This window comes from Thalassophryne amazonica, chromosome 12, assembly GCF_902500255.1.
Source record: "Thalassophryne amazonica chromosome 12, fThaAma1.1, whole genome shotgun sequence".
NCBI lineage: Eukaryota > Metazoa > Chordata > Actinopteri > Batrachoidiformes > Batrachoididae > Thalassophryne > Thalassophryne amazonica.
Window position 1 is genome coordinate 49,651,329 of NC_047114.1, and position 26,920 is coordinate 49,678,248.

At 39.9% G+C, this 26,920-nt stretch overlaps 2 protein-coding genes across 3 annotated transcripts in view; both read right to left on the bottom strand.

Annotated features, from left to right (window-relative positions):
* The window catches only part of slc6a9 (solute carrier family 6 member 9), a 304,297-nt gene extending 290,782 nt beyond the window's left edge, over window positions 1–13,515 (bottom strand). Inside the window, exons 1-2 of the mRNA XM_034183551.1 lie at window positions 13,431–13,515; window positions 10,057–10,213 (exon numbers count right to left, since the gene is read on the bottom strand). The gene's annotated coding sequence lies outside the window, so the exon portion shown is untranslated. The remainder of the gene's footprint in view (window positions 1–10,056; window positions 10,214–13,430) is intronic.
* Window positions 13,516–22,686: 9,171 nt separating this feature from the next.
* On the bottom strand, window positions 22,687–25,682 carry klf17 (Kruppel-like factor 17). Of its 2 annotated transcripts, XM_034183399.1 has the most exons (4): window positions 25,516–25,682; window positions 24,343–25,399; window positions 23,939–24,141; window positions 22,687–23,908 (listed from the first exon to the last, which is right to left on the bottom strand). In XM_034183399.1, exons 1-3 carry the CDS (start codon window positions 25,582–25,584, stop codon window positions 23,966–23,968), a joined length of 1,302 nt encoding a protein of 433 aa, XP_034039290.1. In that variant the 5' UTR covers window positions 25,585–25,682; the 3' UTR covers window positions 22,687–23,908; window positions 23,939–23,965. The 2 variants fall into 2 exon arrangements, with proteins under 2 accessions (XP_034039290.1, XP_034039289.1); XM_034183398.1 differs by having other exon boundaries at window positions 22,687–24,141.
* Window positions 25,683–26,920: the final 1,238 nt, after the last annotated feature.

Consider the following 26,920-nt stretch of genomic DNA (forward strand, 5'->3'; position numbering starts at 1 on the left):
ACGAAGAAAAAAAACTGGGCTGTCAATGGTTAATTTAGTCAAGAGGCTTCAAATGTGTGGTGGCTGGGCTGCTTTGGGTAATACTGTATAAATATTGAGGGCTGTTTTCCATGTGATCTTACATATAGTAAGTATATAATTAATTGATTAATTGTAAACACACTATAAATGGTAAATTAATATTCAATAGTTATGTGTTACAGCCCTGACAAGCTGACCATAGCAGCAACTTCACCTTTTTGGATGCATATTGAAACATCTGTCCATTCAGCACAGAATCCTCTGACATTAGTAAGTAAGTAACTTCATGTTGTGTTGTTGCTGTGGCTCTTCTATCACTTGCTTCCATCCTGTAAACTGTCAACCTAAAAAAATTCAACCTCAAAAAAAAAAAAAAAAAAAATCAACCTCAAAAAATCAACCTCAAAAAAAAAATTCCACCTCGAAAAATTTTCAACCTCAAAAATTCAACCTCAAAAAATTTCAACCTCAAAATTTCAAACTCAAAAAAAAATCAACCCTGAAAAAATTTTCATCCTAAAAAAAAACCTAAAAACAATTCAGCCTAAAAAATGTCAACCACAAAAATTCAACTTAAAAAAAAATTCAACCTAAAAAAAAAAAAAAAAAATTCAACCTTAAAAAAAAAAAATTCAACCACAAAATTATTATTATTTTTTTTTTTAGGTTGAGTTTTTTTAGGTTTTGAAGCTGAATATTTTGATGCTAAAACATTCAACCTTAAAAATTTAAATTCAAACTCTGATGGCACAGATTTACTTCCATATAACCTACATGTCTTTGGATGTGGGAGGAAGCCAGAGCACCCGGAGGGAACCCACCCAAACACATTCAAACACCACACAGAAAGGCCACAGGTGTCAGGCCGGGCCGTGGACTAGCAATGCAAACTCCCAGACTAGACTTAGGCCGGGTTCACACAGCAGGATAATTAGGCCGATATCTGACCCAATCTTCCCCTTCCGACAATCTTAAGGACGCCCTGGCAATCGTGATGACGCTAAAGATAATCTTATCAGATATTCCTGTCGTGTGTGGTGTGTTAAGAGCGCTCTGATCTGCTCAGAAGGGCGTCAGGGGCCCTCTGATCGCAAATCAGGGATATTCAACATGTTGGATTTTTTTGGGCCAGATATCGCTGTGTGTCTGGTGTCCTCCGACCAGAAACGAGGACGCAGCCTGCTGAATGTGACGTGCAGCCAATCAGAAAGCAAGGTGACGGACGTACGGAGTGGAAAATAAAATCAAAACAGCTGTTCTGACTTACCAGGAAGTCTGGTGGTCGTGCTGTCTCCACTCCTTTAAAGAAAGCCTTTTCTTTTTCTTTTTGTATCATTTTTTCCCTCTGTTTTAAATAGTCCACAAAGTACCTCTGTTTGTTTACTCTGAAGTCACGTTTAATCTCGAGAGATTTTGCGAGATTTCCTGTCTGAGCTGGGAATGTTCGTGTGTGAAATCTGTTCATGTGTGGTGTTGTTGTCCTTATCGTGTGGATGAACACCACACACTGTACGACCAAACCTGTTAGATCCATGATTTTTTATCTTTATGTGTGTGGTCTCTCAGGTTTTGGAAACCTAAAGATAATTTTAAAATCCTGTCATGTTAACCAGGCTTTAGGTGTTGGAGAAATCATGGTCTTTATTCCAGGCTTGGTTTCGGTACACATGTAGTCAGTCAGCGCAGCAGAAGGACAAGCAGGATTAGACAGAGACGCAGTCAGTCATGAACGAGCAGGGGTCAGAGGCACAAGCAAACACCGACATATGGCATGAGGCAAGAGGCATGGTCGAGGAAACACAGAGCAGTAGTTCGATACCTGGCTTGACAAAAAAACAGGACTGTGCAGGGTGCTGGAAAGTGTACTGAGACAACAATCTGGCAGGGAAGTGAAGGACTGTGGGGTTTAAATACATGTGGACTAATTAGTGTGAAACAAGGGACAGGTGGTGTCAACAAGGAGGTGCACGTGAGGAACAATGTAGAAGGGGGCGTGGCTAGTGAACAAAGATAACGCACAGACAAGATTGTGAGGAGGGGAGTGCACAAACTGAAGTGATGGAATACACAAAGACACGTGAGCTGGTGCAAAAGTGAGAGTGAAATGAAAACATAAAGCAGACACAATCAAAGTGAGGGAAAAACATAATGGCAGGTGCAGGGTGTGGAGTGAACATACATAAGTGGGCGTGAGATCAAACTAAGAACAGAGCTAACACAGAATATAAAACTACAATAACAGGAACTGAAATCAAACATGAGCATGAGAACAAAAGAAATTACAAGAGAACAAAAATAAATTACATGAGAACAAAAAGAAACAACAAGAGAACTGATCAGGAAACCAATACTAAAGCAAAACTAAGCAAGAACAGACTAATAAACAGAAATCAAAACCCGATATAAAAGTACAACAGAAACCAACCGAAATGAGAACAGCAAAACTAGAACAGAGAATAAACCAGGATGAAAACAAACAACTAATAACACAAAACTGGGGCAGAAGGAGAACAGAAAGGGAGAAAGATGTCTCAACGCCCTGATCAGGCCAAAACCATGACAACATTTGAGAACTGATCCCATGGCTTTCTCGCTGTGAGGCAACAGTGCTGCCCTCATATTTCAGAGGTTTGGAAATATATATTAAAAAAAAAAACAGCATAGTAACTGTCAGAGTTGTGGACAGTTCTAGATTCCATGATGCATAGCAAATTAATCCAACAATTAACTCAGTTCTGAAATTGATTTAATTTATTTTGTGGGTGATTTGGGCAGGTGAACAAAAAATGTGCTGATTTGGGATCAGTTTGGTGTGTGTGTGTCTGTGTTTTTTTAATCCATGAAACAAAACCAAATAGTGCATGAACTCCTATTCAGTGCCATTCAGAATTCTGCAGTCTGCTGAGGCACTCACTCTTGCCACCTCCACCCCATCACACTCCAACACCTTCATGCTCTCGTTCTGTTCTGCAGAGGTTAAGATCTCAGACATATTGCTATCAGTCCGTGAATTTCAATCATTATGAAGTGGTCATTAGTCATCATGCATGGAAATAGTTATTAAAAATCTTTAGTAATTTAACTTCTCTGCATAAACATGCATTGTCTGTGTGTATATACATATACGGTACATAGGTGTGCTCATGTATACACACACACACACACACACACAGACCTCCTCACTTGGTTTTGTGGATGCGGTGGGGTTGGCTGCTGTGATTTGTTGCTGTAGGATTTTTATGAATGTTGCAGCAACATTGATTTTTTTTTTTTTTTGGGGATGCACAAGCTTAAGCAACCGAGACCTTTAAACTATTGAACAAAATATTGATCTGATATTTTGGGCAGTTTTGTGTGTGTTTTGGCAGTTTTGGAACAGCTTTGGGGCTGGAAATCATGAGTTGTATCTGGGAACACTGTCTGATCCTCACGTTATGCTCATCATAACTTGAGGAATAGTTTGTTTCTTCAGGGCCTGGAAAGCTTTTCGCAATTGACAGAACATTGAGCTCTGCTCTGTAGCACAAATTTGTGACAAACAGTGTCTCCCTGGCAGTAGGGATTATCCAACAAAAGTCTTGGCACTTGTGACACTTCTGTGGTGCTATATGCACAAGGATTGTTGGTGAACGATGACATTGCGAAAAGAAGTGAAATTCAAACTTGAATTCATACATTTACTGTGTATAGAAGAAAAATAATATGATCATGACATTCACCTTTACATGCCGATTAATGCAAATAATTTCTCTCAAAATAGGATTTTAGAAGATTGTCTGCATCAGTCAGAAACTGGATGTCCTGTAATTTCTTACTCTTAAATTCTGACAAGACTGAGATCATGGTCATTGATCCCACAAGACACAGATGTGTATTTGATCAGCTAATGTAGACAATGGATGCATGTGTCATTCATCATACAACCACAATTCCAATGAGGTTGAGACATTGTGTAAAATGTAAATAAAAACAGAATACAATGCTTTGCAAATTCTCTTCAACCTACAATATATTCAGTTGAATACACCACAAAGACAGGATATTTAATGTTCAAACTGATAAACTTTATTGTTTTTCTGCAAATATTTGCACATTTTGAAATGGATGCCTGCAACACGTTTCAAAAAAGCTGGGACAGTGGTATGTTTACCACTGTTACATCACCTTTCCTTCTAACAACACTCATTAAGCGTTTGGGAACTAAGGATGCTCATGATTGGGTTTTACACCCAATCATGAGCAAACCCAAAAGCCATTCACAAGCACAGATGGATCACCACTTTGAACAGTTTAAGAACAATGTTTTGAACTGTAAGGAATTTAGGGATTCCAGCATTTACAGTCCATAATATAATCAGAAAATTCAGAGAATCTGGACACCTTTCTACAGGTGTAAAGGATCTTACCGCGTGGGCTCAAGAACACTTCAGAAAACCATTGTGTTAACACAGTTTGTTGCTACGTCTACAAGTGCAAGTTAAAACTCTACCATGCAAAGCGAAAGCTATACATCAACAACATCCAGAAATGCTGCCGCCTTCTCTGGGCCCAAACTCATTTGAAATGGACAGACTCAAAGTGGGAAAAGTGTGCTGTAGTCTGATGAGACCACATTTCAAATTGTTTTTGGAAATCATGGACGTCATATCCTCTGGACAAAAGAGGGAAAAGACCATCCAGATTGTTACCAGCGCAAAGTTCAAAAGCCAGCATCTGTGATGGTATAGGGGGGTGTTAGTGCCCATGGCCTGGGCAGCTTACACATCTGTGATGGCACCATTTTCAGGGACATCCCTGCTTATTTCAGCAAGACAATGCAAAGCCACATTCTGCACATGTTACAACAGCGTGGCTTCGTAGTAAAAGAGTGCGGGGTACTAGACTGGCCTGCCTGCAGTCCAGACCTGTCGCCTATTGAAAATGTGTGGCACATTATGAAGCACAAAATAACATGTTGCAGGCATCCATTTCAAAATGAGCAAATATTTGCACAAAAATAATAAAGTTTATCAGTTTGAACATTAAATATCTTGTCTTTGTGGTGTATTCAATTGAATATAGGTTGAAGAGGATTTGCAAATCATTGTATTCTGTTTTTATTTACATTTTACACAACATCCCAACTTCATTGGAATTGGGATTGTAGTAATAAAGTGAAAAATCTCATGATTTTTTTGTACCTTTTATCAAAGTCTTTTAATCTACACATTAGATTAGATTAGATTAGATTAGATTAGATTAGATTAGATTAGATTAGATTAGATTAGATAGAACTTCATTGATCCCTTGGGGAGACTTACTCAGGGAAATTGAGGTTCCAGCAGCATTGTATAGCAGCATACAGGGTATCAAAAGTCAAAGTAACAAAGAAAAACAGTTTGCAAATGTAATTAAAAATACATAATATAAATACCAGACATACTGATCAATACTGGTTTACTGGCTACTACCGTTCCTCTCATTCCAAACCTCTGTTTTCCATTTATTCCCCCTCCTCCCGAGTGAGGAGTAACAGGGAATTATAAAAATTAGGGAAATTATTAAAAAAGGAAATTATTAAGGAAATTATTTGGGAAATTATATATATATAAAATACTTTCTTTCATCTGTATAATATTGAAAAGACTGAACATATTCTGTGTATGGCGGATGCAGTAACACTGATTCATGCCTTTGTTTCATCTACACTGCATACACAGTTATTAGGCAAGTTGTATAAGCCAAATCAGTGTTATCCACATGCATGCACCGTGACCGTGTCAAGTCAAAGTTCACCTTTACCGACTTTAGTAAACAAAAATCTTGTTACTCGAGTGTGTGATCATTTATATCTTGCCCTTAAAGATAAATTAGCATTTTTAAGCAATGTTAAAACAGCATGTCAGGTCCACATTGTTCTGTGGCCGGTTGTCACAACTGCACGCGTGGGCTGTAAATGCGGAAAAAGCATATTTGCCCAGTACACAAGTGCAAACAAGGTACCACACATTGCATTTGTGATCCGCCATATGTCCTACACACTTTTCCAAGAGAACTGCAAGATCCCAAAGGATGTACTGAGTGGACTAAATTAGCATACAAATAATGAATGTTAATGAGTTCAATGGTACGAATAGTGTGAGCATGTGCGGTGGTCAGGGCATGTAATAGCACATTTCATATGGCACCAAAATTGCACACTAAAAAAGAATTATTGCATGGTCAATAAAAAAGAACTATTGCATGGTCAATAAAACACAATGGCAAATGGTATGAATAATGCATGTCATGTGACATACAAGCCACCAATCAAATGACAAAGATCCACTCAGCTGTTATATAATAAGTTATAATTATTACTGTTACTATAATCTGTTACATATCCAAATAAACCCAGCCAAATATTTCATAATGTAATGCTTATATTATGGTACATTACAGCATAGCTCTGATGACTATGGTTTCATAATGTGAAGTATGTGGCATGGTATGTGTTCGGGGTGAACAGCCACAGTAATTAAGCAATCAACACCAAACTTGGTATGCTAACTGAGGCACCAAGTGGGAGGTCACTGGGGCCCTTAGGTTGGAAGTGCATGTGCACAAACACACATGCACACACAGTCTGCCTTTCCCTATGCACAGCCACAGTAATTAAGCAATCAACACCAAACTTGGTATGGTGACTAGGGGCACCATGCAGACTGTCGATATGCGTCCCAAGAAGCAGGGGGTGTTAGGTCATAAAACCCCAAGTGCTAAATGGATGAAATGTAATAGAGCTGGGGAAACATCTGCAGAGACACTAAGAACATTATATATTTCACAGCATTGCTGTGACATAACATGCTATCACCTTTTTATCATCATTCACTTGACTCTCATTGTCACAAATTGCTCTGTGAAAATTAATGATGACAAAACACACACACACACACAATGCAATGCAACTTACTTTCAAGTCTTCTTGAGAATCTTGATATATATATATATATATATATATATATATATATATATATATATATATATATATATATATATATATATACACTCAACAAAAATATAAATGCAACACTTTTGGTTTTGCTCCCATTTTGTATGAGATGAACTCAAAGATCTAAAACTTTTTCCACATACACAATATCACCATTTCCCTCAAATATTGTTCACAAACCAGTCTAAATCTGTGATAGTGAGCACTTCTCCTTTGCTGAGATAATCCATCCCACCTCACAGGTGTGCCATACCAAGATGCTGATTAGACACCATGATTAGTGCACAGGTGTGCCTTAGACTGTCGACAATAAAAGGCCATTCTGAAAGGTGCAGTTTTGTTTTATTGGGGGGGATACCAGTCAGTATCTGGTGTGACCACCATTTGCCTCATGCAGTGCAACACATCTCCTTCACATGCGGTGCCGTGACATGTCAATCATCTGTATCCAATCAGATTTCAGGGGAGTCCAGTGGAACCCTGGCCTCTGTTCTAGCTCCACCCATGCCAGAAAGTGATCAACATTTGACATTTCCTGTTTCACTGTGGACTCAAAATTTGGCACTTTCTGTTTCAGTGTGAACTTGCCACTGAGTTCCTGTGAGATTCCATAAGATCTCGTCTATCAATACAGGAAGTGTTTGACATTTGACATTTCCTGTTTCACTGTGGACTCAAAATTTGGCACTTCCTCTTTGGGACTCCCTGTACCGTGAGCGAGCTTCACACTGCTGCGCGTCGCTTCACTTGTATTATTATCCATCCATCCTTTCTCTATACCTGCTTACTCCAATTAAGGGTCATGGGGGGCTGGAGCCTAACCCAACACGAGGGTGTGAGGCAGGGTACACCATGGACAGGATGCCAGTCTGTCGCAGGGCCACATACAGACAGACAAACACATGCACATCCACCTATGATCAATTAAGGCTTCCAATTGACCTAGCCTGTATGTCTTTGGATGCAAGAAGAAGCTGGAGCACCTAGCCCTAACACTACCTCTCAAGGTTTTTTCTGTACTCCATCATCATGCAAAGCGCCCTGCTTGCATGACAATTTTTTAAATTTTGCTATTTATAATCCTCAAACCAGGCTCAAGTTTTTTTCTGTGCTCCATCATGAAAAGCACTCCACTTTCATGACAATTTTTTTTAAATCTTGCTATTTATAATCTACAGAAGCGTATTGCATTCACTGGATAAAACAAATTTGACCACTGATCTCGTAATTACGAGATCCTGTTGTTGTAATTATGAGAAAAGATCTCGTAATTATGAGAAAAGATCAGGTGTCTAAATTGTTTTATGTATATACTTCCGTACTTCCAGTCCCTCAGTAAAGATGCAAGCGCAGCCAATGATAACACACTATAATCAAACACAAAGTGAGGATTTTTTTCCCTGAAGTGCTCCTGGATGAATGTCCAGGGAGGAGCACGGGGCGACTTCCAGCTTTCCCTCACACAGCCCCACTGACACAGCGGGGCTCAATCCCATCCGGGCACATGCCAGTCTGTGTGCCCGAGCTGTGCCTCGCCTCGCTGGAGGAGTTTCATTCATCCAGCAACAGTTTAGTGGGAAATCCACACTTTGTGTGCGCTGTGGTGTGGATCACAATGCAGTGTCGGAGGTTGCAAATTTTGCCGATTTTCGATTATGACTCGCTGGCATTCTAACGCTTGTCTTTACCGCACATTGTATGGAAGTGATTACACACACCCACACACACACACGCACACGCACACGCGCACACACACACACACACACACACAAAATAAATAAATAGCTTGATCTCATAATTACGAGATCCTGATATCTTTAATTACGAGATCTTTTCTCATAATTATGAGATCCTGATGTCGTAATTATGAGATCTTTTCTTGTAATTACGAGATCACGATCTCGTAATTACGAGATCAGTGGTCAAATTGTTTTTATCCAGTGATTGCAATACGCTTCTGTAATAATCCTCCCCTTCTCCTAACGCTAATCATAACCATAACCATAACTCCTCTATACGCCTCCGGTCACCCCACATTTTATGCCCCTGTCACAAAAAGTGCCCCATTTTCAAGCCCCCATCACAAACCCATAGATTAATGTACTTTTTGTAATGCCACCATTAACTGCTGTGAGGCTGGGTTGGGGAGAACATACAAACTCCAAACAGAAAGGGCAGGAAGCGATCCCACAACCTTCTTGCTGTGAGCGATCAGTGCTAACCACCAAACCACCATGCCAGCATCATTATTATAATTATTATTAACAGTAATATTAGTTTAGTACACTGAAAAAAGTGAAACAGTGCACTTCATTCAAAGTACTTATTTACATTGGTCTAATGGAAAATTGTGGTTTCCAGTTTAAATCTGCTGGGATCACTTTACAAATCATAAATATACATTGTGAGAAACTAAAAAAATTAGCTGTAACAAATTACATCATTTTTTTTTAAGTAGATCCAAAGTATCATTTTTTTCAGTGTAATTATATTAGTAACAGTCATAGTATTGATGTTGTTGTTATCAGTAGCAAGTAGTGTCAGTACTGTATACAACATGTGGTGGTGCTCCATATAGTTGTCATTAAAAATATAACAAAGTTTTGTGGTGGGCTTGGTTATCATTACCTATTTGTACAACCGTGCACAAACTGCCGTCTTCAAATGTATACTTCAAGAGTCTGAATTTAGAGAAGGCTGCCATGGAGATCACCCCCACCACCATCTCCGCCACACTGAGCTCCACCCTCAACAAAGGAAAGACCAACTGTCAGAACCATGTGTTTGTTCTGATTAAACTGATTAAATACCAGTGGCTTTGAAAGACTTTGCCTGGAAAAAGAGATGCATGTATATCAGACATGTCCTGAATTGTTTTGAGATAATCAAATGGTACTTAGCACTCTATGTTCATAAAATAAAATAAAAAATACTGTCCTGCAATTGTAGAATTGTCACACACACTGCTCCCCCACCCACCCACTCCCAACACGTTGTGTATTTAAAAACCTCCAGCTGTTTAAAACATGACAGAAACCACAAACTTCAGTGACATGTCTTACCGAGCAGGTGAGATCTGGAGATGGACTCTAATTGGTATTCGCCTTATTTTCAGCATTCACTGAGTCTTTGAACCGTCACCTCACCGTGGATTACATTCAGTGCTCGGTCACTGCTGGCCACGCCTCCTCCTTAAGCCCCTCCTTCACTTGGGGGATCCTGAGCGCACAGACACAAAACCAGACTGTCAACAGGTCTGACAGAAGCAGGCGATAATGTGCAATGATTATTTTCAACCAGGACGCAAGTGAAGAATTTGAAGAATTTACAGGCAGAAACATACAGACAATAACCACACACACACACACACACACACACACACACACACACACACACACACACACATTCATTTCATTTCAGTGTTCTTTATTGACACGGGAAACATACGTTTACATTGTCAAAGCAAGTGTTACATAGAGCAGAAAATAAAAATTAAGAAGATAATATTCTACAGTAAATAAATGTGTAAACAGGAGATATGTGATTGAAATAATTGTTAAAAAAAATCTGTTTTCTGTGTAAAAATATACTGTCCTATAAAATGTGTTATATTATACATACTTAAGTGAAATAGCAGTTTAATCTCCTGTTTTTTGGGGGGGTTTACGGTGGTTTATGTATGTCCGTTGCTCCTTCTTTTCTTGTTGCAGCAGCTCATTAACCTATTTGCACATTGTTGTACTTCTCTCTCTCTCTACTCTACCTATTGTGGACATGAATGAATGACAGAATTTATTCGCACACAGACCCAAAATATCAAAGTAAACTCACAAAGAAAACGCCCCTTTAACCAAAAAAAATAAAAAATGTGTATATACGAGGTCTGTGATAAAAGTAACGGACCTTATTATTTTTTTCAAAAACCATATGGATTTGAATCACGTGTGATTACATCAGACATGCTTGAACCCTCGTGGGCATGCGAGAGTTTTTTCACGCCTGTCGGTTACGTCATTCTCCTGTGGGCAGTCTTTGAGTGAGGAGTCGTCCACCCTCTCGTCGATTTTTTTCATTGTTTAGGAATGGCTCAGAGACTGCTGCTTTGTTTGATCAAAATTTTTTCAAAACTGTAAGGCACAACTGAGTGGACACCATTCGATAAATTCAGCTGGTTTTCTGTAAAAATTTTAACGGCTGATGAGAGATTTTGGTCTGGTAGTGTCGCTTTAAGGACGGCCCACGGTGCCTGACGGCGATCTGCGCTTCGAGGCGGCATGGTCTCGCCGTTTCAAGTTGAAAACTTCCACATTTCAGGCTCTGTTGACCCAGTAAGTCGTCAGAGAACAGAGAACTTTCAGAAGAAGTCGGCATGAGGAGTTTATTCGGACATTCCATTGTTAACGGACATTTTGTAATGAAAGAACATGCGGGCAGAGTCGCATGTCGGGCCGGACCCGACCACGGGGGTCGCGACAAGAAAAACACCTCCGTTGGAAACCTTAACGGGCAAGTTGGAACATGCCCAAGCTGTTAAACAATTACACGGAGGTGTTTTTCCTGTCGCGGCGCACACAGATTCGTCGAGTCGTCACGGAAATGACTCGGCGAATTTGCGCGCACGTCTTTCATTACAAAATGTCCTTAAACAGTGGAATGTCCGCATAAAGTCCTCATGCCGGCCTCTTACGAATCTTCTCTGTTCTCTCACAATGTCCTGGGTGAATTAAGCCTTAAATTAGGATGTTTTCAGGTCGAAACAGGCCGACGACGGCGCCTGGAAGCGCTGCGCGACATCCCGCTCCGTGGGAAGTCCTTACACCGACAGAAATACCCCATAATCTCTCATCAGCCGTTAAACGTTTCACCGAAAACCAGCTTAATTTCTCGAATAGTGTCCACTCGGATATTCCTCACAGGTCCAGAAAAAATGTTGATAAAGCAACGCGCAGTGTCTCGAGCAGCGTGTGAAACAAAGGAATTCAGCCGAAAGGGCTGGACCACATCTCACTCAAGGCCTGCCCACAGGGAAATGACGTCACCGACACGCTTGAAAAAACTCATGCATGGCACAAGGGTTCAAGCATGATTGGTGTAATCGCACGTCATTCAAATCCATATAGTTAAGAAAAAATAAAAGTGTCAGTTTCTTATCTAATAGACCTCGTACATACATATATATATATATATATATATATATATATATATATATATATATATATATATATATATATATATATATATATATAGAGTTCAGACGCAAAACCCAGCAAGTGTTTTTTTTTTTTTAATGGAGAAAAATGCATTTGAAAATGGAGATTTAAAGAAAACCATACTCGGAAATGCACAGACTTTCATCAATAAAATGAAAAGCGTTTGTTCAACTTCTTTAATATTTTGCCCACTGATGGTCCCCTTGATAGCCAAGTACATGTTGACCTCAGCTAAAAATTTATGGTTTTGGAGATACTGGGTTTTGCATCTGAACTCATCAAATACACACACACACACACACACACACACACACACACACACACACACACACACACACACACACACACACACACACACACACATATATATATATATATAGACAATTAGCAAATATCAATATCGGAGCAGCTCAAACAAGCAGCCGTTTTGCCCCCATACATTATTATTATTATTATTAATAATAATAATAAAAAAATAAATAAATGTGACACCAGAATCTATCTTTCTTTCTTTCTCTATTTCTTGCTTTCTTTCTTTCCTCTAATTGCTCCCTTCCATGTGCACTTCTCCTAATTGTCTCCCTTCCTACACTGCTTCCTTTTGCCCTTCCTCCAGTGACCACGAGCATTTTTTCCCCCTGTGGTTATTTATTTATTTATTTATGTCGGGAATTGTGTCAGTTAATTGATTGCTCGTGGAAGCCGCAGCACATTACAAAAATCATAAATAATGACATTCGTTTCCTTACAAACTAACTGCACGCGCACATCCAACTCGGGGTCGCGTCCAGGATCATGGTGCCGCTGTTCATTCAGAGTGTGTTATTGCACCTATTACACACTCCTTCCCTCGTGCACGACCGAAGCAACACCATGGAGTGATCGGCACATCTGGACGCTGTGTGCATGCACATCTGTGCGTCAGGCTGCACGTGCCAAGTGGAAGGATGAATCCGTGCGTCACGCCTTCTTTTGTTCTGTAAGTGCATGTCGCAGTGGTCCCTGTCAAACCCCCCTGTGGCGGTGTGCACAGTTCTTCCGTGGACCAGCAGAGTGCTGCAGTATGTAGGTAGAGACAACGCCATGCTGCAGACAGGTGTGGTAGCAACGCGGCGTGCCGCTGCTGCGAAATCAAGAGGTGAGGGCTGTCACAGTGCAAAACGGCTCTCTCTCTCTTTTTTTTTTTTCTTTTTCTTTTTTTTTTGGCATGCGGATGGAGGCTTTACCTTGTTTGTGGTCAGGTCTGGGCGCAGGTTTGCGGAGGAGGTTGTGCAGGAGGTGCACACGCATGCGGAGGCGCAGTGTTGGTCAGAGACTGAGGTGAGAGGGGAGGGAGGTGATCGGAGAGTTTACTGCTGGTCAAACACTTTCTCACGTGCACAGCAACATGCCAAAAGGCACGTTCCTATAACCTTCAAAGGATCAAGTTATCACTTTAAAATGATCTTATCAACACCTTGATGTTTTGGATTTCGTGGAAACAAAGAAAACAGGTTCAGCATTTCTTGTCCTTTTGGCAGATAAAAAAATCAACGTTCAACTTGACATATCATATTCCATCTATATTTCAATGATAATTCATCACATAAGGAGTGACATGAATTATGAGTTATAAAAAGCATGAGTGACACTGGAAACATGGATGACTGCTAGGGACTACGTAGATTTGATTCCCAGTCTTGCAACCCATCTGTGACCTTGCACAAGACTGCAGTGTGGAGAGGTCATAACACTTCTAAATTAATCCTGAGCCTGAAGGGTAGTTTCTCAATTTTGGCATTCCTTAAAAAAAAAAACCCTTTTACATATCATATAAAGCCCATGTGTTGCAAATCAAAATGTTGAGAACAATCTCAACTTTCTGAATTTGAGCCATGCTTTTGTCTGGAACACTAAGTAATTAAGTAAATTTAATTTATACAGCACATTTAAACACAGCTTCCACTGACCAAATTGCTGTACAAAAAGTAAAACTACACTGGAAAAAAGAGAATGTTTGAACCAACTTAAAAAGTGTTACAATTTGTAAAAACCTGAATGAAGTTGTTTGAATTTAAGTTTGAAAGTTAAATCAACTCTAACTTACAAACTTAAGTTCAAACAACTTAATTCATTCAGGTTTTTACAAATTGTAACACTTTTTTTAAGTTGGTTCAAACATTCTCTTTTTTCAGCGTAAAGACATAAAATGGATCATAAACGTAATACTGTAATTTCCAGAGCATAAGTCACACCTTTTTCTGTGTTATGAGCTCTTTAATTTTGGGATTTTTTTATGCATTGTTGTAGTGTGTTGTTTTTATTACTGGCATTTATGCTTTTATTATTTGAGTGTATTTTGTTTAATGCTTTGATTCTTGGGAAAGGTCTATATAACTAGTCATTATAATTGCTATTATTAAAAGCAAACTTGTAAATTTTCGATATATACTCAACAAAAATATAAACGCAACACTTTTGGTTTTGCTCCCATTTTGTATGAGATGAACTCAAAGATCTAAAACTTTTTCCACATACACAATATCACCATTTCCCTCAAATATTGTTCACAAACCAGTTGAAATCTGTGATAGTGAGCACTTCTCCTTTGCTGAGATAATCCATCCCTCCTCACAGGTGTGCCATATCAAGATGCTGATTAGACACCATGATTAGTGCACAGGTGTGCCTTAGACTGCCCACAATAAAAGGCCACTCTGAAAGGTGCAGTTTTGTTTTATTGGGGGGGGGGGGATACCAGTATCTGGTGTGACCACCATTTGCCTCATGCAGTGCAACACATCTCCTTTGCATCATCTGTGAAGAGAACACCTCTCCAACGTGCCAAACACCAGCGAATGTAAGCATTTGCCCACTCAAGTCGGTTACGACGACGAACTGGAGTCAGGTCGAGACTCCGATGAGGACGACGAGCATGCAGATGAGCTTTCCTGAGACGGTTTCTGACAGTTTGTGCAAAATGTCTTTGGTTATGCAAACCAATTGTTCCAGCAGCTGTCCGAGTGGCTGGTCTCAGACGATCTTGGAGGTGAACATGCTGGATGTGGAGGTCCTGGGCTGGTGTGGTTACACGTGGTCTGCGGTTGTGAGGCTGGTTGGATGTACTGCCAAATTCTCTGAAACGACTTTGGAGACGGCTTATGGTAGAGAAATGAACATTCAATACACGAGCAACAGCTCTGGTTGACATTCCTGCTGTCAGCATGCCAATTGCATGCTCCCTCAAATCTTGCGACATCTGTGGCATTGTGCTGTGTGATAAAACTGCACCTTTCAGAGTGGCCTTTTATTGTGGGCAGTCTAAGGCACACCTGTGCACTAATCATGGTGTCTAATCAGCATCTTGATATGGCACACCTGTGAGGCGGGATGGATTATCTCAGCAAAGGAGAAGTGCTCACTATCACAGATTTCAACTGGTTTGTGAACAATATTTGAGGGAAATGGTGATATTGTGTATGTGGAAAAAGTTTTAGATCTTTGAGTTCATCTCATACAAAATGGGAGCAAAACCAAAAGTGTTGCGTTTATATTTTTGTTGAGTGTATAAGTTGCATGGGAGAATAAGTCAAAGAGCCTCCCAAACTACTAAAAAGTCACAACTTATACTCAGGAAAATATGGTAATGCTAAAAGAAAACAACAGCAAAAGACAAACACAAAATTGCAGAGTGGCACAAGAAATGAAAAGATTAGGGGGCTGGAAAGACCAGAGAATACAGGTGAGTTTTTAACCTAGATTTAAATGCAGGTACATCTGACATGTGAAGGCAACTGATTCCATCGTCGTGGGGTGGTGACCGCAAAATCTCTGTCACCTCTCTGTTTGAGCCGTGACCACGGCACACAGAGAAGACCTTTGCCTGAGGATCTGAGGGACCTGAGGGCTGAGTGGAGCTGGACAAGGTCAGAAATATAGTCAGGGGACGGCCAATGAAGAGCCTTAAAAGCAATTAATAAAACGTTAAACTTTTCAGAAAACTCTTCAGCTCTTTCATGAAAATATACCTTTACTGATGTGGCTAAACTATTTTGGTATTAGAAATGATTTTGCCACAGTTACTTGGTCATAAAAGTAGTGTAATTATGAAAAATGTTAGCTCAGTGTGTAATAAATGTCCAAAATTGAAATATGTAGTCTCACATTTTGAGGCAAAATGTAATGTGTTACTATATATAACCAGAGGTGAAAGTAAGCTGGATGCAGCGGTACACCGTACCGGTATCGCAGAGCGAATGGTCCCCCCTGCAGCATCAAGTGCTGTGTTTGATGTAAAACAAGTTTAAAAGACAAAAAAATTAATAAATAAAATAAAAAGATGACAGGTTGAATCAGTGCTCCCAATGAGGAAGAGGAAGACTGTGGAGGGGGAAAAGGGGGCCATCTGCATTCTGGACTCCAAACGCACACACACTGACACACACACACACATACACACGGATTGGCTCCCGCTGGAGTCCAGCGCACGATCGGAGTTAACACACTAAACGGGAAAACGTCAGTACAGACAAAACTGGCCGGCGTGGCTGTTTCATTTTATTTATTTTTATTTTAAATTTTCATGGAGAAGCGCTGCAAAATAGCAGTGCTGTGTTTTAGATTTGAGAGAGCAAAGAACGCCTTTGGTTGCTTTGTAGTGGCTGGTGGTGGTGATGCTTGCAAAGTTATTTTTGTTGTGTTTAACAGAGGTGTGTGGGTCTTCCAGGAAAAAGGCTGGGTCTTAAAAATAATGACAGTTTTATTACAGTTCTGCTTATACAGCACATCCACCTGCTGATCATCCCTGCTCACCAACACCAACATCGTCTTCACCGCCACAGGTGGATCCAGCCTTTTATAGGGGCTGAGGCCCCCTACTGGTTCCCCCAGACACCACAGTTTTGTTTTGTTTTGTTTTTTTTCCTTAAATTTAGCACAACTGTGTAGCTATAAATGACTGTTCTGTTTGACAAGAGCCTGGCTTTCTTTTCATGTCACCCTTTCACTCTCCACTCATTTGGATTTTACCTGACATCAGAGATGGATCACGGGGCACCAGACGATTATTTGGCCTTGGTTCACTTGGCTCAAGATTGCAGCTCGGCTGGAAGGTGCTGGACAAAATAATCCTGCCTGCGCCCTAAAGCTGATAATAATTGTCTTCCCCTGGGTTAAGAGCAGTCTTTTGTTTTCCTGTGTCTGCATATATAGTAATGGTAAATGCCATACTGGCAGAACCATTTATGCACATTAATACACATATATGCAATTTATTCTTGCAAGACAGAAGGTATGTAGTGCGTGAGTGAACGTGGTGTGCGTGTGTGACCCCCATCCGCCCTTCCCGATCAGCCTACAACATCCTACTCAAAGCCAACCGACAACTTCTATCAGGAAGGGCCGACCACCAAAACAACACAAAGACAGACAAGAACAAAAGACAAGTGGTGAAGATGATAACTGTGACATGAGACATTGAGGAGACGGGGCCCCAACCATACAACATAACAGGACAAACAACCACACATGAACAAGCAGTGACAGCAACAGTCTGTTGTCTAATTAGTGAGCATCCATAGGACACCAGAGTCTTGATCCCCTTGAGAGCACCCAAAACCGAATTGTGGTGACAACCACAAACACACAACCATCCACACACAGAGACCCAGATCACAGCTAAATATCTGATCACTACTGTGGCTGGTGTGTTGGGCCAAGACAAAAGTACAGAACTTTACCATATGACGTGGACCACTCCGGCACGTCAGAGCAGTCTTTAATATCTTTAATATGATGCGAGCACTTGAAATTCTGACCGCTCACTTTTACTCAATATTTTTACTTAAAGTACATTTTATATGAGAAATTTACTTTTGATATTTGACACTACTTTCACTCAAATATCACTTTGAGGTACTTTATACAAGACTGATTTTAGTGTGCTGATGGTTAAAAAGAAGTTAGATATTTAATATCAAGGATTTGAGAAACATGATTATCATCCTGGTTTATGCATAGTACAAAGTGTTATACCTTATTACTGAAGCATAGTGCCTTATAGTGTTTTCTCTGTTTGTGTTTGTCACATAAAAAGCATCAGCAGCAATCAAAAAGTGCCCACTAGCATTACTCTGTGCCACCAGCAGGTGGCGGTGTATTTTCCCTTTCTCTGTTAATTTCAGATAAAAAGAACAGATTGTTGCATTGTTTAATGATGTTGAAGTTGTTCTGTCGTTGTTGTTCTGATGTTATTTCCCAAACAATTATGTTTGCACTTTACCTAAAAATAAATGTTTTGCCATAAATTCTGTTACGTGTCTAACATCATACATCATGCATTCAAGGACATGCACAGAATTTAAGAATGTCAAAGTCAGAAAAGAGCAATCTTTAATATCTTTAATACAAGCACGCAAAGCATGCGAGCAATTTTTTTTTTTTTTTTTTTTTTTTGAGTAGCACAGTTCAGTTCTTTGGAGTGATTTAGATCAAATGAAAGTAAATAAAGATTGCACAGTACATATCACGTTTCCTTCCTTCCTTTTGTACACCAGTAGATGAGATCTTTCATTCCTTGAACCTGGAGCAAATATTCACATCATCAACAATATATCAACACCACCAAAAGCAGAAAACAGTACAAATGGAGGAGGAAAAAACAAAAAAATCTGCATCAATGAGACAATGAGCCAAGACAAAGATTGAGCCATTTGGCCACAATGACAAAAAAGTATGTTTGGAGGAATAAAGGTGAGGCTACTCTGGAGCTGTTTTGCTGTCAGTGGTTTCCAGAAATCTTTTTCACCAACCTTGTATGCTTTCCTGAACACCTTTGTCCCACCACCAAGTCTACTTGTCTTCCTTCCGCTGCACTGAAAAAAGGGGGAAAGGGGGATCGTTCAGTGTACAAATATGTAGTTGGTATATATGACACTATTTATGTTCCTTTTCTGAACATATGTCAGTCTTGTAGAATTCTTGTAATCTAAAGGGATGTAAAAATCAACAAGTCTCAAGCCCCTTTCACACTGGCATATTCGTAGAGCTGCTCATTGTGGCGTTATCGTCTATGCAAGTTGAGCAGCTCTACGTCGGGTTTTGCTCCCTACGCGGCAGTATGTTGAGGGCTAAGCACGTAGGATGGAAGAAATTACACGTTTAATTTTCTTCGGTGTAAAGCACTGGACAGAGAAAATATGCAGTTTTAAGCAGGTCTGCACAGCACGGCGTAACTGCATGCAAGTCTGCGCAACATGTCGCTCCTGTACACATCCAAAAGGAATCAGCTGGAGAACAGGATCACGCAGCCGCAGCGCCTCTGTGTGATCAGAACAGCTGATGTAACTGATGGACATGTGTGTGCTCAGGACAGGGAATCGAACCTCAACTCATAGATTCAGAAACACCACAGGAACAGCAGGTCGGTTGCTCTCTCTCTCCCTCTCTCTCTCTCTGTGTGTGTGTTTGATCAAACCTGAATAAGCGCTATGACTTTAAAATAAAAGCACCATCGCTGCATGTCAGTGCGCTTGACAGATGCCCTGATCGATCATGTCTGATCAAACCTGAATAAGCGATGTAACAATAAAATAAAAGCGCCATCGCTGCATGTCGGTGCGCTCATCAGATGCCCTGATCGATCAGGTCTAATCAAACCTAAATAAGAGCTGTGACTTTAAAATAAAAGTGCCGTCGCAAATCAGCGGACCTGATCGGAGCAACCAGAGCTTTAAAAGTTTAACGAGTCACAGCGCTTTATTCACTGCAGCCTTTATCACTGCCAGACTCAGCAGCAACTGTACACAATGAAAATGAACCACCAAGACAGCTGCTTGCACTGTGTTCCTGTTCGAAAGACACCATCATGTGCATGAACCGTTGCAGCGGCAGCGTGCACACCTGCCCGTTGGCTCGATGTTTGCATGGTTCGCTCATACGAACTGTTTCACTGTGAGTCGCCCTGAGTTCTACTTATTTGTACTATGTGTGAAGGGGCCCTAAGAAATGTCTAAGAATTTGAGGAATTCTAAGATTTTTCTTACAATAGTGTCACTCTGAGCTATATTTAGCCTTAGGCTGCTCCATGGATACAGGCCCTGGTGAATTCAAACTTTTTCCATTTACGGATGATGGAAGCCACTGACTGTGCTGATTGGAACTGGACCCTTCAAAGCAGCAAAAATGTTTTGTTCTCTTCCCCAGGTTTGCACCTTGAGGCAGTCCTGTCTCAGAGTTCTACAGACAATTCCTTTGACTTCATGGTGGTTTGTGCTCTGACCTGCAATGTCAACTGTGGGACCTTATGTGTGTTCCTTTCAAAGTCATGTCCAACCAACTGAACTTTTCCAGGTGGACTCCAGTTAAGGTGTAGAAACATCTCAAGGATGATCAGTGGAAACCAGATGCACCTTAGCTCAATTTTAAGCTTCATGGCAAAGGCTGTGAATATTTATGAACATGTGATTTCTAAGTTGTGCTTTACATATATATATATATATATATATATATATATATATATATATATATATATATATATATATATATATATATATATGGCATATATATATATATGGCAATAATCTAAAAAAAACTTTTCCGACATTGTCATTATGGGGTATTGTTTGTAGAATTTTGGGGTGACAAAAAATTTTCATCCATTTTGGAATAAGGCTGTAACATAACAAAATGCGGAAAAAGTGAAGCGCTGTGAATACTTTTTCGATGCGCCATACACAAGGCGAGTTAGCGGACTTACCTGAAACACTGCAGACTCCAATAATTTGCTTCACTGACTTCACTCCAGTCAGTGAATCTAAAGGTGCAACAGTGATGATGATGGCAATGATGATTATACTTGCATGCATTTTTACATATTTATGTAAATAGTTATATGCTTTTTGCACATTTTTGCATGTTTGCTCAGTTTGGTTGTTTTTTACTTATGTAGCTATTTAAAATATTTATTTCGTAGTATATAATTTGCACATTGCATTTTTGTTGCATTTCTGGCTATTTTATATTTATATTTTATTCTTATATGTTCATCTTATTAAACTTTTGCACAAGTTGCATTTTTTTTCTAATTGTTTGTTGCTCTACATTTAACATATTTTATTTTTGGTTAACATAAATGATTTTCACATTTTACATTTGTATTTATTTATTTATTTATTTGCATTTGTTGTCATTTGTACTTAAGTTGTCTTTGTTTGTTTGTTTTTTTGTGGTGTGTAGAATATTTTAAAAAGAAATGTCTGTAACCTAATAATGTGTGTGCACATCCTTACCTTGGATCCTTACCAGTGACACTGCTTTTTTTTTTTTTTTTTGAAAGGGGGTAACAATACTGACTCAAGTGAACCACATTAATTTAGTTAGTGACTCTGAGAAACCTGAGTCCATAAATTGAACCAAGTTTACCACCACTACAATGTTCCTTGATATTGAAACAAGGCAGCAGAACAGTGAAGGTTTTTTATTAAATCTTATTTCAAACAATTTTTTTGTTATTTTTGTTATTTGACTGTTATCATGTATTTTTTAGCATATAATGCCATTTGTGTCTTGTGGGATGGCAAGAACAGCTGAATTGCCATACATACATGCATGACATTATATGAATGAACACTAGGGGGTAGCATTTAACAGGCCATGCTGACAGGAAACTGATAGGCCTACCCAAGATATATATATATATATATATATATATATATATATATATATATATATATATATATATATATATATATATATATATATATATATATATATATATATATATATATATATATATATATATATATATATATATATATATATATATATATATGTGTGTGTGTGTGTGTGTGTATGCTAACCAAGTAAATATTGTGACACTTATAGTGGCGTGGCACAAGCTAAACTAACTACAAGCTAAACCACTTTTGTCACCACTGAACAGGTGAAAAAGTTGCCATTGTGATAGCACAGAGGGGATCCCTATGGATGTAAACTTGTCCCATCCAGCAGCAATGTAAAGCTAGTTAGACTGCAACAGTGAATCAACACTGCACTAAACAAAAATAGAGACACGTTCATATCCTTTAAAAGTTTATCATTATCAGAAATGTGGATGTGAGGCTACATGTATCCAAGAACTAGATGGCACTCAGAGCGTATACCTCCACCAAGGCCACATACCGCTTAAAACTTTTTTGTGATCCTGGGTGCAAAATATGTTCCAGAGCAAATTCAACATAAAATCCCTCATCTTCTCGGACATCACTGATCTACTCACCAGATGTTATGTGCTATGATTTCAGTAACAGAATATACACCGATCACCTCCGAAACTAAATCGCTTAATTCCTAGAACATTGCCAAATTTAACTGAAGTCTGTTCATTGCTTTGTGTTAGTTATCCTGTTAACAGAAAAACAGACAAATGGCAGTGAAAACATAACCTCCATTACAAAGGTAATTATAAAAAAAATGCAGTGAAGCAAACATGTGGAAGTATTTTTCATTATTTTTTAGTCATTTACCACATTAAAAAAAAATCTAAAATTGCAGTCATGAACAATGATACATCTGAGTTCATCAAAATTTTGTTTCAAGTATAGCATCTGTAGCATAGTTCAACAACGGGAGTGCAGCAGATTTCTTCCTTCCTCAGACATTATTGTTCCACAAGAATATAAGTATTTTATTTGGCAGGGGAGTAAAATCCAATGACTTGAGGGGTCCTTGTTCTCCTGAAAATTGAACTATATTTGGCTATACATTTTTAAGACACATTTAAGTACCTGAATTGGTTATTATTTATAAACCAAACCTTCATAAACTCTATGTGCACCAATAAGATTCATGGAGAAAAAAAAATAAAAAGTGAATAAAAACCCTGACCTGTTTTGATTGTATTAGTAGCAAAGATGTAAACATTCAAAACATACAATGCCTACAGATGGGTGACATATTAGAAGGAAAAGCCATATAAGTGGAACCACCATAAAGTATGGTGATGATGGGTCATCACAAGCTTCAGTAATTAACTCGATTGAAGAGACCTTCTAAAAGATACCCCTCATTTTGGCATTTTGATGAGCACTATTGAACACCTTGGTCCAAAATCTCCCATAGGTGTTCAACTGAGTTGAGATCTGTTGGCACATCATTCTCAAACTCAACCATCTGGTGACCCCTGGTGCTCCAGAAATAGAAGCATTTTCATTGCATTAATTCCAAATTACTTAACCAGCTTTTTCCCTTTAATTTGTCACCCATCTATAAAAAGTTCTGGGTCCTGCCCACGCTGAGTTTTCCTTTTGGGAAAGCAAGTCAGCAGTCATGTTATGGCTCAATAACTCATTCAACAATAACTTATTAAGATGACAGCGTGAGAAAACCTCTTAAATACTCATGTTAGGCAAAGTGATTCATGTATGCACAAATATTTACAGAAAAATAACCAAACCTCTGATCCATCTGGTATAAAAAGCTGTTAATAAATCAGAAGGATGGTATTATAATCTCTCACGCACATTTATATCTTCATTCTGTTCAAAAGCTTTACAGTAGTTTGCCTTTTTTTTGTGTGTGTATAAGGCACTTGATTGGTTTGACAGTGCGATAAATGTAAGAATGCAAACTTTGTAGCAAAACTAGAACATTCTACAGGAATACATTTGATATTTATTGGAGGATATAAAAGTAGTAAAACTTGATGATGCTCCTCTGCAAAAGGTAAGCGGGCCACGTGGAGTTCTCCAGGTTTTGGAGTGAGTCCGTGTCCTTGGTTGGAAACCTACATGTGCCTCTTCATGTGAAGCGCCAGATGATCCGAGCGGGAAAATGCGCGCTCGCACAGGTGACACTGAAAAGGTCTGTGTCCCGTGTGCTTTCTGAAGTGACGCGTCAGCTCGTCTGACCTGGCGAACTTCCAGCCGCAGCCTTCCCAGTTGCAGTGGTACGGTTTTTCACCTGGAGGAGAGGAGCAAAATAATGCGTAAAGGCGCATGAAAAAAAAAAAAAAAAAAAAAAAAAAAAAAATATATATATATATATATATATATATATATATATATATATATATATATATATATATATATATATATATATATATATATATATATATATATATAAAACATGCCAAGGTGGCAGAGGATGTGGAAACGTGCTCACCTGTGTGCGTCCTCATGTGCGCTTTGAGGTGGGAGCTCTTCGTGTATGTTTTCCCACAGCCTGGAAACTCGCAGTTGTGCGTAGCGGCGCGCTTCCTGGCCCAAGTCCTGCGCCCTCGCTTCTGCCTGATGCTCCCCGCGTCGTCGTGCGCGTAAAAATCCAGCAGCGACGGCGACGAGGGTGGAGTGAGCATCATCCCCTGCATGGCAGCTGGATGGTGCTGCTGCTGCTGGTGGTGGTGGTGATGAACGCGCATTTGCTGCTCTCTGTTCATGCTGTATTGTCCGTGAAACTGGTACGCGTACTGAGGTTCGTAGTGCGCGTTCATGTAGTGGGTTTGCAGATGGTGATGGTGAGGGTTCTCGTGGCAGTCTGTGCGTCCCTGAGGAGCAGCGTGCTGCACGGAATGCGCGCTGAACCCCGTTAAAGAGGCTGAGAGTGGCACTTGGTGGTGCGTAAAAGCAGGATGCACGATGCGCACGCGGTGTTTCTCATCATACGCGTGCCCCATAAAGTCCCCACCAGCACCGGCCATCATGCAGGACTGGCTCGCGGATTCTGTCTTAATTTTGTATCCAAGAGCCGGAATGGCGACCGGATTCAAAGCGCGCAGCTCGGTGTACTCCCGCGCGTCTCTCATGTTCCCGGCACTGTCTGGCGAACTCTCTCCGTGGTAGCCGATCTCTGGCGTAACAAGCTCCGCCATCAGACTCTGAACTGGGCTGGAACCGACGAAGCTTCCTGCGCCGTGGTAACCCTGCGCGGCGAGGTGAGTCGTGGGTTGGTCGCTGCTGTCGAGCGCAGAGCTGCCACTGCAACTCTCAGGCGACTCCGGCAGAGAATATGCGCACTGTCGCTGCTGCGTAGACATGTTGCCATTATTTTCAGAACCGACCGTGTTTGCGAAAATAAACTCGAGGTCCAAGAATTTGCCCAGCTCGTCGTCATCTTTTGGTGGTAAAGCTGGAGAGTGCACAATGCTGAACTCCACTTGGATGAGCGGAATATCTGCGCCACCTGTTGCGCAGCCTGTTCCACACTCATCCACCTTGCGCAGCTGCAAAGAAATAACAAAAAATCCACAAACTTAGTAAAATAATTCCCATGAGAATCTTGTCACAAACACACAAAATTAATACAATATTGTTAAGTACAATGAACATCCAGACTTACGTCAAACTGAGAAAGTTTCCCTTCTGGAAACGATGTGATGGGTGGCAGCACTGCGTCAGTCACAGCCATGCTGACCAAATATGCGATTTAAAACAAAATAAAAATAAACATACGTATAACAGATTTTAACTCCGTAAAAACTCTCTTTCCATAGATAACAGACCCTCAAGGATTCAAGATGTGAGCGTACACGGTGCTGGAGACGTCTCTTATAAGCCTTTTGCTCACGGCGGAAGGAGTGGCTTTCCACTCCGAAAGCGCTCACACGCTCCGCCCCCTCCTGCTGCAAACACAGTTCGGCGCTCAGGTGTGTCATGCAGGTAAGTGTGATCCAAGAAAAGACGCGTCTGGAAGAATTGGGGGGGGGGGGGGGGGGGGGGGGGAGCTATAATACAACAAAAAACAGAATGCGCCTTATGCGTATTTGTAGTCATCCAGGTCAAAACATCATATCCACGAAAGTGGCGTGTCACTGTGAATCCAGGCTGGATATGCGACTCCTGGAAGTTTAACGTTATTTTAAATATTACAAATTCAAACGTGTTCTAAAAACACACTCGTTTGTGTAGTACTTTGCAAATTAAAGAGTCCGAGTGACACTTGATTTGAGCCATCCGTGTCATGACGTGCCGCGCGTGTTAAAGTCGTGTTTTGTCGGTTGCTCCTGCAGTGTAGGGGAAACCGGGGCACAGTGGACCACAAATGTTGTTTTGTGGCAGCATAAACACATTATGCATAGGTTTAGGTCATTCTATTGTGGATTTAATTCAGCAAGTTATTGTTTATAAGGCTGTGTTGTTTATGTCTCCCCAAGTGTAATTTACAGGTGTTAAAAATCGAATTTAAAATTTTTGATTCACTGTGCCCCGGACACTAATTCGCGGGGGACAGTGAATCAACTTAGAATATAATGAAAAACACATGATTATAAAGATTTCTTCAAAATTATTAAATAGAAATACAATACAAATACAAACTATAATCCAGCAAACCAGCTCTGTAATGTGTGAGTGTCTTATATGGTGATATAAGTCCTTTAGAAACTATTATAAATACAACCGTCATAATTTTTGTTCAAACATGGAAACAGTTGTTTATATACACAAATTATAGAAATAATTCATGGAAAAATAAATGTATAAACTTCAACAAGTAATATTTGTTATCCACTTGATGGGGCTTAGAAAATCACTTTCTAGACTGATTCACTGTGCCCCGATTCACTGTGCCCCAGGTGCATGTGACACACGAGTCATGTTATCAAACAGCTGAAAGTCTGGAGAAGACATAACACATGCTCATCAGTTGCATGGGGTAGTCTTCTAACTATTAACATTTTTGGGCCACCTTTCCTCTGTTGTGAGAAATAAATATAAAGACATTGACATCCACAAAATTTACTTTT

Bases quoted from the DNA above. Each gene is read 5' to 3' on its own strand.
- klf17 (XM_034183399.1), bottom strand. From the start codon at position 25,584: ATGGCTGTGACTGACGCAGTGCTGCCACCCATCACATCGTTTCCAGAA. The intron at 25,400-25,515 runs GTAAGTCTGGAT...ATTTCTTTGCAG, and splicing joins GGAAACTTTCTCAGTTTGAC to CTGCGCAAGGTGGATGAGTG. The intron at 24,142-24,342 runs GTGAGCACGTTT...CCTCTCCTCCAG, and splicing joins GCACATGAGGACGCACACAG to GTGAAAAACCGTACCACTGC.